Consider the following 14,262-nt stretch of genomic DNA (forward strand, 5'->3'; position numbering starts at 1 on the left):
GATTGAACACTTTGCCAGGAAATTCTCCCATTTACATGATAAATGTTTTTCCCATCCCAATTTATTTTTGGACAATTTCACTATTTTACAATTATCTCTATTGAACCATGCCTCTAATTTATCTAGAGATGTCACTGTTAAATTTATTTTCTACTATTTGCTGATGTATAACTACATGCCCAATGCTGTTGAAATGACAGCAAACAGAATTTTCTAAAAAGTTAAACATTTTCTCAAGGTGCAGCACTGAATGACTGTAATGATATCAGTGTTCAGCAAGTCAAATTAGAACGTCATGTAAACTTGGCTTATACTTATCTTGGCTTTAGCAGTTTGACCTGTTAGATAAACTGTTAGAAAGATTCAGTAGGATAGATACAGGAAAAATATTTCCTTCATTGAAGAAGTCAAAAATGAGGGAACATCGGTAACGTGGTAGTATCGTGGTAATGTCACTGGACAAATGATTTGGAACCCCATGTTAATATTCTGGGGACATGTGTTGGAATCCAATCGTGGCAGAAGATGAATTATGAATTCAATAACAATCTGGAGCTACAAAAAAAGCTAGCCTAATGGCATCTGTGTAAACACCGTTGACAGTTGTAAAATCCCATTTGGTTCACTAATGTCCTTTACGGAAGGAAATCTAATGTCCTTAGCAATGAGAAAAAAGAACTTATAGTCATTTCGCCATATTCACGAGGATTCCATTTTTGAGAACCCCACATATGATAAAATTTGCAAGTGGGGAATTCATTAAAAATGTTAAAAATCGGTTAAATGGTTCAAAACATCATGGATACATGTTTTATGCCCACGGATGTTGATTTTTGTTCTTACTTATTTTTTGGCACAGATAGATGAATTTGTGATTTTGCGATACAAAGGTTTACTGGTACATTTCTATGGCAGCATACATAATCTCAACATGTCAAAGTACTTTACAACTGATGCTATACTTCTTGAAGTGAAATCACTTGCACTGTTCTTCAGAGCTTAGCAACTGACTGAAAAGGCACCTGGCTCACAAATGAAACCTGCAAGCTTGGATTGCTATTTCCAAACAATCCTATAAACTGAAGAATGAAACAATATAGAGAGGAATCCTAGCTCGACAAATAACATGAAACATGCCAACATTTTGCCCAAAAGCAGTTAGCTCGCCAGACTGGTCAGTGGGTTGCACAGGAGGGCAGACTAAAAATTACAACACGTGTTTCTCAGCAGTTTTATGTGAGGCCTAACCATTAGTTTGTCATATATAAATTACCCAACTTCAGCAGGAACAAACTTATATTTTGTGATATTCAAAGATATAAAGAAATGTCTGAACCATTTCACTAAAAAAATTTACAGACTCAACTCATTTGTAAAATAACTGCCTAATAGAGATCCAAAAGCATACCTAGTTATCTTAGTAACATGCATTTCAAGGTTAATCAACAATAAAGAATGAAAAGACACAGGGCCCTTTCACCACATACCATACTTTTTTTAAAATTGGAAGACATTGTTTTAAAGAACAGCATCTTAATGAAAACCTATGAATACTGGACCATAATTGAAAAGATACTTATAATGAAAACTTTATATTTTATTTGACATCACCCTAGGAAGCTATGTCATTACTTTAATTGGAAGCTAAAAAATAAATCAATTACATTAATTGATGAGGAAGTGATTTTAAATAACAAAAATTACACCTTCAAAACTAAAATTTAAGCTTTAGAAAGACTTTCACCAAGTTATCTGGTTAGTATCATTCTACCTGTTGGATCATAAACTTGGAAGGTTACTTGGATCCATGTGGAAAGAATCCTGACTTTGAGTACAGGCCTATAACTCCAATTTACACCAGTGAATCAAGCATGGTTAGCCAGTCATTTCCAGACTTGTACAGCATTCTAGGACCTGTTCATTTGTTACCGAGGCAGCCTTAATGTTTGATTTTGTTTGAAAATATTAATTCTGAATTGCATATTTTACATTCATTGAAAATCATAACTATATTAATAAGATGATAATGTTACATAAAGAGAGGGACAGGTGCCACTACACAGGAGGTGACATAAATATTTAAATAAATATTTTAAATGAAGAGGCCAATGTTTCCACCGTTAGTGCTATAATTTAGCTTTACAGAAGCTTGGAACTTTTAATCAGGTAAATCCATAGCTTGGTTAGTTCAAAACTAACAGTTTCAGTTACATCATTACCCAACGCACTATCCTGAACTGTGTTACTAAATAAAGGAAGTAGTGTGAATACACTTCATTTTCCTCCTACTGATGTCCTCAAACAGTCAGCTGTTCAGCAGCATTCACACTCTGAACATCTATCAATGCCAAAGAAACAAATGGAAAATTGATTTCAAATATGTTTGAATGCAGCCCACAAAAGGAATTTTATTGTCAATTCCCTCTTGACCCACATACATTTCTACATTACAGAATTTATTTAAAACAAGAATAAATTCTCACAAAGTTCTATTGACATATTAATGAGAAAGAATTTAAGTCTCCTACCCTTTACCTCCCAACATCATGGATTTAACAGGTATCTAAAAGGTGGCAAAAAAAAATGCACTAAGTACAGAGCTAGAAAATCTCCACATGCTGACAACCTACCGAACCCCTGCACAGCAACAGCATGAATTTATACAGTGCCCTTAATATAGTAAAGCATTCCAATACTTTCAGACAAAATCTGACACTGAGCTATAAAAGAAGGTATCAGAACTGATGACCAGAAGGAAAAGAGATTTAGGGTGGCAAGAGGGTTAGAGTGTGGATTCCAAGCCTGGAGAGCTGACAACACAGCCACTGTGTAGGTGGTGTATGAAACCTGGGAACATGCAACGGACCAGAGTGGAGGAGAGGGGTTCTAAGAGGGCTGTACATACTACAGAGCCTTTTACACATTTAGTTCATAGCCAGTTGAACCTTACCCAATGACCAAAAAAACAGTAATGGCAAAATCGAAGGGTCAGACTCCCTACCTTCTATTAGCAAATAAATATTGAGGATATTATGAGCAAAATTAAATGATGGGGAGGAGATATACAGAAATCACAATACAGAACTGTAGCACAGATCAAGTATGCAATACCAGTAAAATGCTCCCAATTAGATTAAAATTAAGAGTAGATTAGCATATATTAATAATTTATCAGTTCTAATTCCAGATGCATTGTACTTTATTAGAAATGTTTAAAAAATTTATTAAATATTGGGTGCACTTTGCAATGGCATTACATATGCACTATGCAATGCTACATTTTGTCATGTGTGCACTGCCCTAAAAGTAGGTCCTTAACTCATTATCTGCTAATGCTTCATCCTAAATTGCTGGCTGGCATTTTTATTGTCAATGGTATTTTGCTACTGCCTTCCACTTTCGGGGCAAGGTTCCAAATGTATCTCAGCTGGAATGAGAATTGAAAAGGGATTGTATTATTGTATTATTCTCAGCCACTAACCCACAGAGTTACCTGACCTGCAACACTGTATTCTCTTCCCAAGAGTAGGGTGCCTCCGGTATATTTATTCATTGCATATTAGGTAACAAATTTTCTAACCAAGAATATATCTAAAACCATCTGTTGGAATAGCCTACCATGTAATCCCAAGGCTATCTACACATATACACACGTTTTGTTTTGTTTTGTATTACCCTACACTGTGCAGGTTCAAATTAGGGAAAGGTAGTAGGTGAAGCAGGACAAAAAGATAAGGAATTAGAATTTAAAAGATTTAAAATAAAAATGAGACAGCTATGCTCTCACGGGAACGAGTACAAGAGGTGGAATTTCCCCTTTTCAGTTTAAGTATTTTGTTCAGTGAGACTCATGGCAACTAATTTACTATGGCTTGGAGCAACTATTCTCATGCAGCCTTCCACTCTTCACCTCATTAATTACACAATCAACCTCTTGAACACCTTTCTTGGGGAATCATGCAGCTGTAAAGGCACAAGTGCTTACCACTGCTGGGTTCTTCCAGTTTTCATGGAGCTGGTGCCATATTTAAAGCCCATCTCCAACCTGCACATCAAATCAGAGGCTGCAAGTCAGTGATAGACTCTCATCCTATGGTGTTTGAGCATCCATTCAATACATGGCCCAAAGAAAAGAAAGTTCGCTCCCTATTTTGTGGGCAAGGACCTGGAGACGTTGGTGCACATGGTGGAAAGGAGGGCAGTCCTTTTCCCAGCTAAGTGCCACAGCCACAAGAGGACACACTAGACCAAGGCAGCTTGGACACAAATTGCAACCTAGATCAGCCCTGTATTCTTAGGAAAGTGGGACACCCAGTAGGACAGGAAGAAGGGTCAATGATCTTCTGCACTCCACACGGCTAGGTGCCACCATCTCGCTCTGCTACCTCTCATTCAAAAAAACACCACTCACTCTAAATCTGCCACTGTACACACATCTCACCAAGGCTCATGGATTATAACTCTTAGTATTAAATGCATGATTTCCACTCAATAGCTTTTACTCATCTCATCCTCCCAAACTATTCAACCTTCTTGCTCGCTCATACACGCTCATGGAGGACACCTTTTTTATTACCTCTCCTGCTTATGTATCACCATGCTCTTTCATACTCTACTCCACTTATTTTCTGGAGGGAAAATCTGGCACAGTGAACTCTCCACAGCGCTTGCTCTCTTTTGACTTGTGGTCATTTTTTTGAAGCAGGGTGTTTGCTGCAGGTGTGGCACTGAAGTAGCATGGAGCCACAGAGTGACATAGCCACCAGCCTTGAACGGTCAGTGCTCCCCACGATCATAAATTGTCTCCTTCGCCCTCTGCACTGAAAAGCAATGCAAGCTATTGGGGCCAGCAGCTTGAATTTGAGTAAAGACTATTTGTGTTAAGAAAGCGATTTAGCCACAGAGGCTGGCAGCCCATAAGTCAGTGAATGGGCACTAATAAAGCAATTTGACGTATACACGGGCTATCAGTCTCCAAGTGCAGGCAGAGGACAAGAGCATTAAGAAAACAACCAAGGCCCATAGGATGGATTCTTTGTACAGCAAATTTTGTTTTAACCAGCAATTTCAATAAAATGGCACAAATTATATGTCTCAAATACTGCAAAGCTTACTGTATTATTCTGTCCAATTGTTCTCGTTTTTATAAATTTATTTACCTCACAGTAAATATATTTGTTGCTCAATTGAATGGCCACACAAAGTATCAACAGTTGATTCAATTTCAAGTCAATTTCTCCTCAAATACTGTGATGTCCAAGTAGTTAGTTGAGGGAATGAGTGCGATGGTTATCTTCCAGCAAGTTTTATTTAAAGCAAAGTTGCATTATTATTTAAGTGATTTATGCTGTAAATAAAGTATAACAGTGATGTGTATACCCTCTGCATTACATTTGTTACTTAGTCTGTGTTTTTACATTGATCGTGTGGACCTCTTGATTATCCAGAATATTTGATCAACCAGCACATTCCTAGTCCCACAGGTCCCAGTTAATAAAAAAGTTTGCTGTAATTGCTTGAGATGTTTGAGTGCCTGTGCACAAAGTGACTGGGCGGAAGCAAGCGAGTCACAGATGACCCTGAGTTTCAAAGTAAAGTTTTGAAAGGTGTGAGTGGTCTGAAAGCAAGCATGATGATGTGGCAATGCTTATGGTTTGCTGATGCTGGCCTATGTGGATGAAGGGTTGAGACGGATAGAGCCCCTGGTGCTTGCAGGAACCCCCATTGTGAAGATGCAGTTAGATTATGGCCAGGACAGGAATTCAATGAGCTGCAGCCGCTAGATATCCACTCTGATGACAGAATTTGTGCCGAGTTTCTCAAGGAAGGAGAGGATTGGAAATTAAAATAAGGCCGGTTGAGAGGTTAATGAGATGCAAATTCATGGAAACAAGGCTGCTACTCAATGGCGAGATTCTGAACTTGCTAGTTAAGATGTGAGGGCAAAATCAGAATTCTTTCTCCACATTGAGATTCTGTCTGTGTTGATTTTCTGAGTATGTTCCCACCCTTCTTACTATTGTTCACATTGCACCAGGGAGGGAAATATTAGGAAGAGTAAGGGACGGTCAAGACAGGATGAGGAATACCTTTAGTTGGAATTATTGCTATCAAATCCAATGCAAAATGCATGCCTTTGCATTATCTTTATCCAAAAAAAGTTGAGTATCACTAAATTAGAAACCACTGCAGCCAAGTTCCTCACCCTGCCTCCTCTTATCCACTTTAAAGTTAAGTTTACTAGTTATCAAGGATGGCTGATTCTTTTTCTCCCTCCCTAGCTTAGCCCTTAAAACTGGCTAATTCAATGTAGACCAAGAAGCAATCTCAACCTTATATTGTATGTGAGTTTGATTAGGTCAACTATTAGGAGACCTACAAAATGTACAAATTAAAATTTGATTACATATTCTTGCAACAGACTTCAAATACAGAGCAGTGCAAAGAATCAGGCAGGAGATGCAATGAGGAATTTGTATATTTTAGATCTAACACTACTGAGTACATAATTTGTCTAAAACATCTATACTAAACTATTGATATCTATAAAACTATATGGAGAAGAACAAGATTATATCACTATTAACTAGTCATTAATACAGATGTTGTAACGACTGAAAACAATTTTTAATACTAACATTTACACCAACCAAAATTTAATAGAGAAAAAGACACACCACAATTATTGCATCCAAATGCTGGCAACAAGAAAATATTCCACCATGTCCAATCTTTGTAAAATTAGTGATTTTATCTACTGATGCTATGTTTGAGTTCAGAGCCTTATGTACCTGTTGCCTATTGTTGGGTGTGTATGGAAGCATCGTTGACACATGGAACATGATTTCATAATCCTTGTACGTAGTATAAAGAGAATGAGTTCCTGTGGAGTCAGCTGAAACATAAAAATAAAGCATGATGTATAAACATTTTGAAAAGAATAGCAAGAACAAGCAATAACTACTTTTCCAAAGAACACTTTTTGGGGAGGAAAGAATGTTCAAGAAGTCAAAAGATGGTAGCAATGGGTGTTGAAATGTTTCCATTTCTAAACAAAGTATAACATAGACAGGAGAAAAATTAATTATCTTTAACTTTCACTCAAAAATGTTTATGAACCTGAATGATGGAAGACAGAAGTATGCTATTGGACAGCTCCCATTCCAATCATAGAAAAAGCTGGAAAAACTCAGCAGGTCTGGCAGAATCTGTGTAGAGAAAGCAGAGTCAAAATTTCAGGTCAAATGACCTTTGTTCAGAACTGATTGCAGGTAGGAAAAGGTGGTATACATGCCAAAGATGGAGGGGCAGGGGTAAAGGAATAAACAATAGGTGGAGATGGGGCCTAGACGAAGAATAGCAATTAGACAGGCATGGATCATGGTGAACTTTGGAGAAAGAAAAGCTGATAATGGGAACCATTAGTGGGTGAAAATGGGTTGGTGTGAAGAAAGCAGCCCATCTGATCACAAGGCCTGGTGAATGGGGGTTAGGATAAGGACATTGGAGAAAGTGCTCTGAAGGTTACAGGATCTCCAAGCAGAAAAAAGAAATGCTGTTCTTCCAGCTTGCGCTGAACTTTGCTGAAGCACTGTAGCAAGCCTGGTTTAGATATGTTGGCCAGGGAACATGGCGGTGTATTGAAGTGGCAGGCAACAGGAAGCACTTTCCATACTAAGAATGTTCAGGTAGAAATCTGTGGGTTATTAATAACTGAAAATGTCTAAGCTCTGCATTTTGAGACATTCATGTAAGACAACTTCATAGCTCACAACAAAGACCTGGGATAAATCAAAGAAAGAAAATTTCTCTGATTTGAGATGCTGAAGAGATCATGTTGGGGAATAGATTGAAAGTCTATTTTGCTTGGTATTTTCAGATTTCTTTTAACTATGTTCTATATTTGGATAACTTTGTGTTTTTGTCTTTTGTATGGGGAAGGTCATAAATTAAAAATAAGAGAAGTAACAGCTTACTTTTGTTATCCAGCTGTGCTCTGTACTTGTTGAAACCCTTCAATCTCACCCTGTGGCCAAGGAGATCAAGGAACTCTTCGAACACTGGGCCTCCTGTCTCATTGTTATACATCTCCTCTTCAGTGCTTTGGCCTGCTTTACAGTACAGGACTCCAACTTTATGCTGGAAGCTCAGCTGAAACAAAGTAATCTTTTTTTAACAAACCACTACAAAGCACATGATAACAGGACTGTTAAATTTAATCACATAAAATCTCTTCTGGCCTCAAATTTAATATTTTATCTTCATTCATTAAAAAAAAAGTCTTGGTTTGATTGCCTCCCAATGTAACATGTTCAACTTTCCACCAATCTATTCAAACGCATCCACTACGCATGATCGAGATTTTCTGGTTGTGTGAAAATGGAGAGAAAAGCTTACATTTTTATCTCATCCTTCTGGATATTTATGTAGACATTTTTGAAGCATAGTGAGAAACACAGCAATTAATTTGTTTGTACAGCAAAATCCCACAACAATACGATAATGATTATTTGTTTTAGTAAACTTGAGGGATAAATATTAAACCAGTACATCAGAGAAATCCCCCAACTCTTTTTCGATAGTACTATGGGATGTTTGGTGATCATCTGAGAGACATACGATGACTCAGATTAAAATTACATGCAAACAAAAGCATCATGGGCAGAGCAGCACTCCCACATTTTGCAATGGAAGCAATGACCTAGAATTTTGAAGTTACATCTCTGGAATAGGGCTTGAACTGTCAATCATCTATTTCAGAGAACAAAGTGCTACTCTCTGAGCAATGGCTGACATTTCAATGTAAACTGTCTCAGTACCTAACCTTTGGTTGCTTAGACAAAGTGCCTGAATCTGATATTTTCATGTAAACACAACAGTCATGGTGAACCTAGGAAAGGTTTCATTCTACAATGCAGCATATCAGCTCAGAAACACTTCGCTTGCTAAAATTCTCTCTATCTTCTACAGAAGGAGAATTATGCTTGTGGAATTCTCTCCCTAGTGAAGAATTTATTTCAATAGTTCAATCATGTGCATCTACTATCACTGATGTTCCATCTGCAAAAATATTCAGCATACCTAACTTTATTCTGATCAAGTAGCATTTACTACATTCATTTAATTAGATTCACAATATTGCAACAAACTACCTTAGAGTATTGGCTGAATTTGGAAGATCTATTATAGCCATATGATCATTCTATACAGACTTTAGTCTACTTCTAGCTGAGATATTGTAGCCCAGAAAAATAAGTGAAGCTTGTATACATTCAAACTCATCTGTAATTGTGCTTGAGAAGTTATTTTATATTTTGAGTATAATGTAATTGGCTAAAGACATAGACCACAGCAGAAGCAATTGTGGTTATGAGCTGACAGCTGTATAATAATATTTCGTCACAGATGTAGATGTTGATCTTATTTGTGGAATTGCCATGGAAGTCAACATATCCATCATTACATACTATAGCATGCTATACATACTATACATACTATAAAAGTCCTACCCTATAAATTCTAAATTAATGCTCTAGAGTTAGTGAAATGCACAGATGAGGTGAAACTACAGCTAAGACAAAGCTCTGTAAATCACAAATGTGATGGAAGTCTGCTCCCAAATTCAAAATTTTAATGTACATAGATGGGACCTTTCACACACAAAGGATTTTTCATTTAAAAACTTGTATCTGTACTGCACCTTCAATTTATTTCAATATTCTGAGGTGCTTCACAATCAATGCCACAGCTGCAGTCCAAGAGTGAGAGTCAACCCGCAAAACTGACCTAAGTAATTGAGTCTAAATTTGAATAATGAAGCAAAATCTGACATCTAAACACAAAAGGAAGTATTAGACCAATTAAGCAAAGGTTTAGCCAAAGAAGTCGGTTTTAAGAAACATCTTAAAATAGAACATTGAGGTATAGAGGCTTAGAGAAGGAATTCTAGGGCTTTAGAATGATGAAACAATTAAGATAGAAATTGATTTGTGGGAGAATTTGATTTGTCAAGCACTAAGTCACTGACCTTGCAGTTACCCAGAACATTGGGAAACCACCCTACTGTTATTGAACAATAAATTTAATGACTTAGTTTACAATGCCTCATGTACACATTACACCAGAGGAAGGTGCAACACTCCGAATACTCGAGTGTTCAATTAAACCTGTTGGACCTGGTGTCATGTGATTTTTGATCATGTGCGCTCATGTAATATGTTCTATTTACTTCCTCATTTACTGAATGCTTTTCACCCAGAGACTACACTTGTTCCCACCTCTCAGTGAAAAACACCATGGAATACTTACTTATCTCACTCCATATATCTCCTCGCTGTCTAAATCCTGTTCACCTGAAGACTAAACGCCACAGGAGATCAACTTATGATAGGTAAAATAACTATCCAGCAGATATGCACTCTAAGAGCAAAAGAGTCAGCCCTCAAAACTGAACCAAGTAGTTAAGCCTAAATTTGAATAATCGAAAACTAAGTTTCCATTAGTGAATTTCGCCATCACAGCTCCTCGTAAAACTACATAGATGGATCTAGCTAATAAATTGCATCCTTTTGTTTTAGTCTGTTAGTATGCTTTATACTTCAGTTTAAAAAGGAAGTGCTTATTATGAGCTTGATTGAAAAGAATTTGTGGAGATTCAATGAAGATAAATAGCTGATGTTGAACATATTTAAGGTACTGTATCTGCTGATATTATCACTTCTCTCATCCACACAACTAGCTTCAGTAGTTTATTTAACAGCTTTGGCGATTTTCGTTCTCATGGTTAGACTGTCTTAAAATAAGCAAATAAGCAGAATAAAGTAAAATATTTTTTATTTTCAAACTGATCTTTTTTAAAACTATTTGAAATTTAAAATTAAGTTGTTAACGTGTATTTTGCATACATTCTGTAAAAATGTCAGTTTTGACTCAGTGTAGTACTTTTGCCTCTTGAGTCAAAAGGTCATGTGTTCATGCCCCAGTTCAGGGATTTGAGCCCATAATCTGGTTTGACACCTCAGCACAGCACTGAGAGAGCACTGCACTGCTGAAGGCATCATTTTTCAGCTGCGACATTAAATATCTACATATTGAAGTATTGTAAAAGACAAGTACACTGGCATCACTTTTTTTTTGAAAAAATTATCTGGTCCTTCTGAAGAGAAATTATACTGGAATCAAAACATTAACTCCGTTTCTCTCTCCACAGATACTGCCAAACCTGCTGAATTTCTTCAGCATTCTCTGCGTGTTTCAGATTTCCAGCATTCACAGTATTTTGCTTTTATCTGATGATTTACCTTATTGCTGTCTATGGACCTTGTGGTCTGCAATTTGGCTGACATTTTTCCCAACTTCACAACAGGGACTACACTCAGAAGTGTGGGGAATGAGTGATGTAGGAGTAATGTTACTGGACTAGTCACATTGGACAAGGCCTACATACAACGTAAATATGGCACCTTGTGGAATTTAAATGCAATTTGTTAATATATCTGGAATGGGATATGTGTCTCAACAATGGTGACCATGAAATTACTGGATTGTTGTAAAAATCTGCCTGGTTCACTAACGTCCTTACCCAATCTGGCCTATATGAGGCTCCAGACCCACAGCAATGTGGCTGTCACTCAACTGCCCTCTGAGATGGCCCAGCAAGCCATTCAGTTGTACAAAACCACAGCTGAAAAGTAAAAACAGGAATAAAATTTGATATATCAATCAGCAGTGAGATACCAAAAATAGTAATATAACACCCTACCTGGTTCAACATGCAAAATTCTCCTAACTAATATCTAGGGGCTTGTGCCAAAATTTGGACAGCTGTTCCAAACTTGTCAAGCTTAATAACTCACACATTAAACAAATCATACCTTACAGCTGATATCCTCCAACTTCATTGTCATTCCTAGATATGTCCTGTTCCACCAGCAGGGCAGACCATAACTAGCAACAACGCAGTGCCATGCAGTAAGGAGGGAGTGCTCTGGGAGTTTTAAACATTGACTCCAAACCCCATGAAGTCTCATGCCCTCAAGTGAAACATGGACAGGGAAACTACCTACTGAATACCCATTTACTGCTATGGCACTTCTGTATGATGAGTATTACTTGGAGGAAGCACTGAGGATAGAAAGAGCATTGAATGTACTCTGGTTGAGTCTTCATTTCCAATCAGAGGCTATGTAGGAGTGAACACCGCACGCCATTGCGGAGACAAAGTTCCATCTTCACACTAATAATCATATCTATTGTCATGTGGTGGCACTGCAAATGTGCTAAATAAGGTAGATTCAGAATGCATCTAGTTGGTCAAAACTGAAAATCCATGAAGCAGTTCAGGCCATACTACGTATTGTGCTGGCAAAATTGCATTTAATCACAATCTCTAACCTTCTGGCCCCACACATTCCTCACTCTCCATTATACCAGGGAATCAATCCTGGTTTAATGATGAATGCAGTACATGCCAGCAGCAGCATTATGCATACCTGCTTAAGCAATTTCATATCAAATGGATGACCTCAAAGCTCTATAATCTTATAACATCAAGTCAAGAATGGTGGCATACAATTTGCCACATCCTCAATATTGTAAACAGAGAGCTCAGCAGATAATTGCAAAAGATAACATTGAAGCATTTACAATCACCTTTCACCAAATATTGAATGGATGATCCATCTCAGCTTCTTTCTGAAGTCTCCAGCATCTCATATGCCAGTCTTTAGCAATTCAATTCACTCCATGTGATATCAAGAAAAGGCTAAAGGCACTGGACACAAAAGTTACGGGCCCTGACAACATCCCAGCAGTAGTACAGAAGACTGTTCATCCAAAGCTAGTCCTATTCCATGCTGTTCCACTGCAGCTACAACAACTGCATCTACCCGAATATGGAAATTGCCCAAGTTTGCTCTGTGCATGAGAAGCTGCAGTTTCAAACCAGTCAATTACCACCCAACAGCCTCCTCTTGATCAGTAGCCAAAGAGAGTGCTATCAAGTTTCACTTGCATAACAATAGTAATTCTCTGATGGCTGCACAATGTTTAACACCATTCATGACTCCTCATAATGAAACAGTTCATATCTAAGTGTGGAAAGACCTGTACAATATCCAGGTTTGGGTTGATAGGTGGTAAGTAAAATTCACGCCACACAAATGCCAGGCAACGACTGTATCCAACAGAAAGAATCTAATCATTGGGCCTAACAATCAATGGTATAAATATTGTAGAATCTCCCACTGTCAACATCCTGGGTGTCAACTGTGCTCAACCAAAACATGCTTGCAAAACTCAAAACAGTGTCAACGTTAGACGAGACTGTTCTATTGGAAAACACCCATTTAAAAATCCCAACTGTGCGAAGTAGAACACCAAAAACCAATTTCAGGTTATCAGTTAAGTTTGCAATGTAATTAATTGACATAACTATATTTATTCACACAGCTTTTTCTTTGTAGGCAAAAGGAATACATCCGTACATTGCATGTTTTTCCACAGAGGAAAAGCGGATGAAGACAGCGAGTTCCCAATTGCATTCCCATGGTAACACATCTATCAAACAGAATCAACCAGTCTGGTTTGGATTTAACCAGTAAAATGAGACAATTCACAGTTCAACCACAGCCGAACAAATCAGCACCCACATCGTTTTGGTTTTCTTTGTTTCTTTTTAAATTGATTTTTTTAACGTAGTAATGATTACTCTTATTTCAACACAGGTTTTTTTTGCAACTTTCTAAAAAGCTAATATTTAATCTTAGTTTTTACAGCTGCTCATATTAAAAGTATCTGCATTATGGTCCAAGTACTGAACATGTACAAGATATAAGAATTGTCAAATAAATAAACTGTGAGGTTGTAGACTTGCTCGCTCAGCGGTGTGTTTGATTGCAGACGTTTTGTTGCCCTGCTAGGTAATATCGTAAGTGCACCTCCAGTGAAGCGTTGGTATTCTGTCCATCTCGTTATTTATATGCCTTGATTTGCTGGGGTGGTTGGCATCACTTCCGGTTCTGTTTTTCAGTGGTTTGAATATTGGGTCGAGTTCAATGGGTGTGTTGATGGAATTCAGCTTGGAATGCCAGGCCTCCAGGAATTCCCTGGCATGTTTCTGTTTGGCTTGCGCTTTTATGGATGTGACACACACACACACACACCTCCCGACACACACACACACACACACCTCGCCACACACTCACACACACACACCCACACACCTCCCCACACACACCCACACACCTCCCCACACACACACAC

The 14,262-nt window shown here is 37.8% G+C and overlaps 1 protein-coding gene across 1 annotated transcript in view; it reads right to left on the reverse strand.

The window, feature by feature from the left end:
• LOC109917628 (signal-induced proliferation-associated 1-like protein 2) overlaps window positions 1–14,262 on the reverse strand; it is a 401,246-nt gene that overhangs the window by 203,480 nt on the left and 183,504 nt on the right. Inside the window, exons 6-7 of the mRNA XM_048597090.1 lie at window positions 7,977–8,151; window positions 6,792–6,895 (exon numbers count right to left, since the gene is read on the reverse strand). Of these exons, the coding sequence (XP_048453047.1) occupies window positions 6,792–6,895; window positions 7,977–8,151 (279 nt within the window). The remainder of the gene's footprint in view (window positions 1–6,791; window positions 6,896–7,976; window positions 8,152–14,262) is intronic.

This window comes from Rhincodon typus, chromosome 5 (genome assembly GCF_021869965.1).
Source record: "Rhincodon typus isolate 14 chromosome 5, sRhiTyp1.1, whole genome shotgun sequence".
Taxonomy (NCBI): Eukaryota; Metazoa; Chordata; class Chondrichthyes; order Orectolobiformes; family Rhincodontidae; genus Rhincodon; species Rhincodon typus.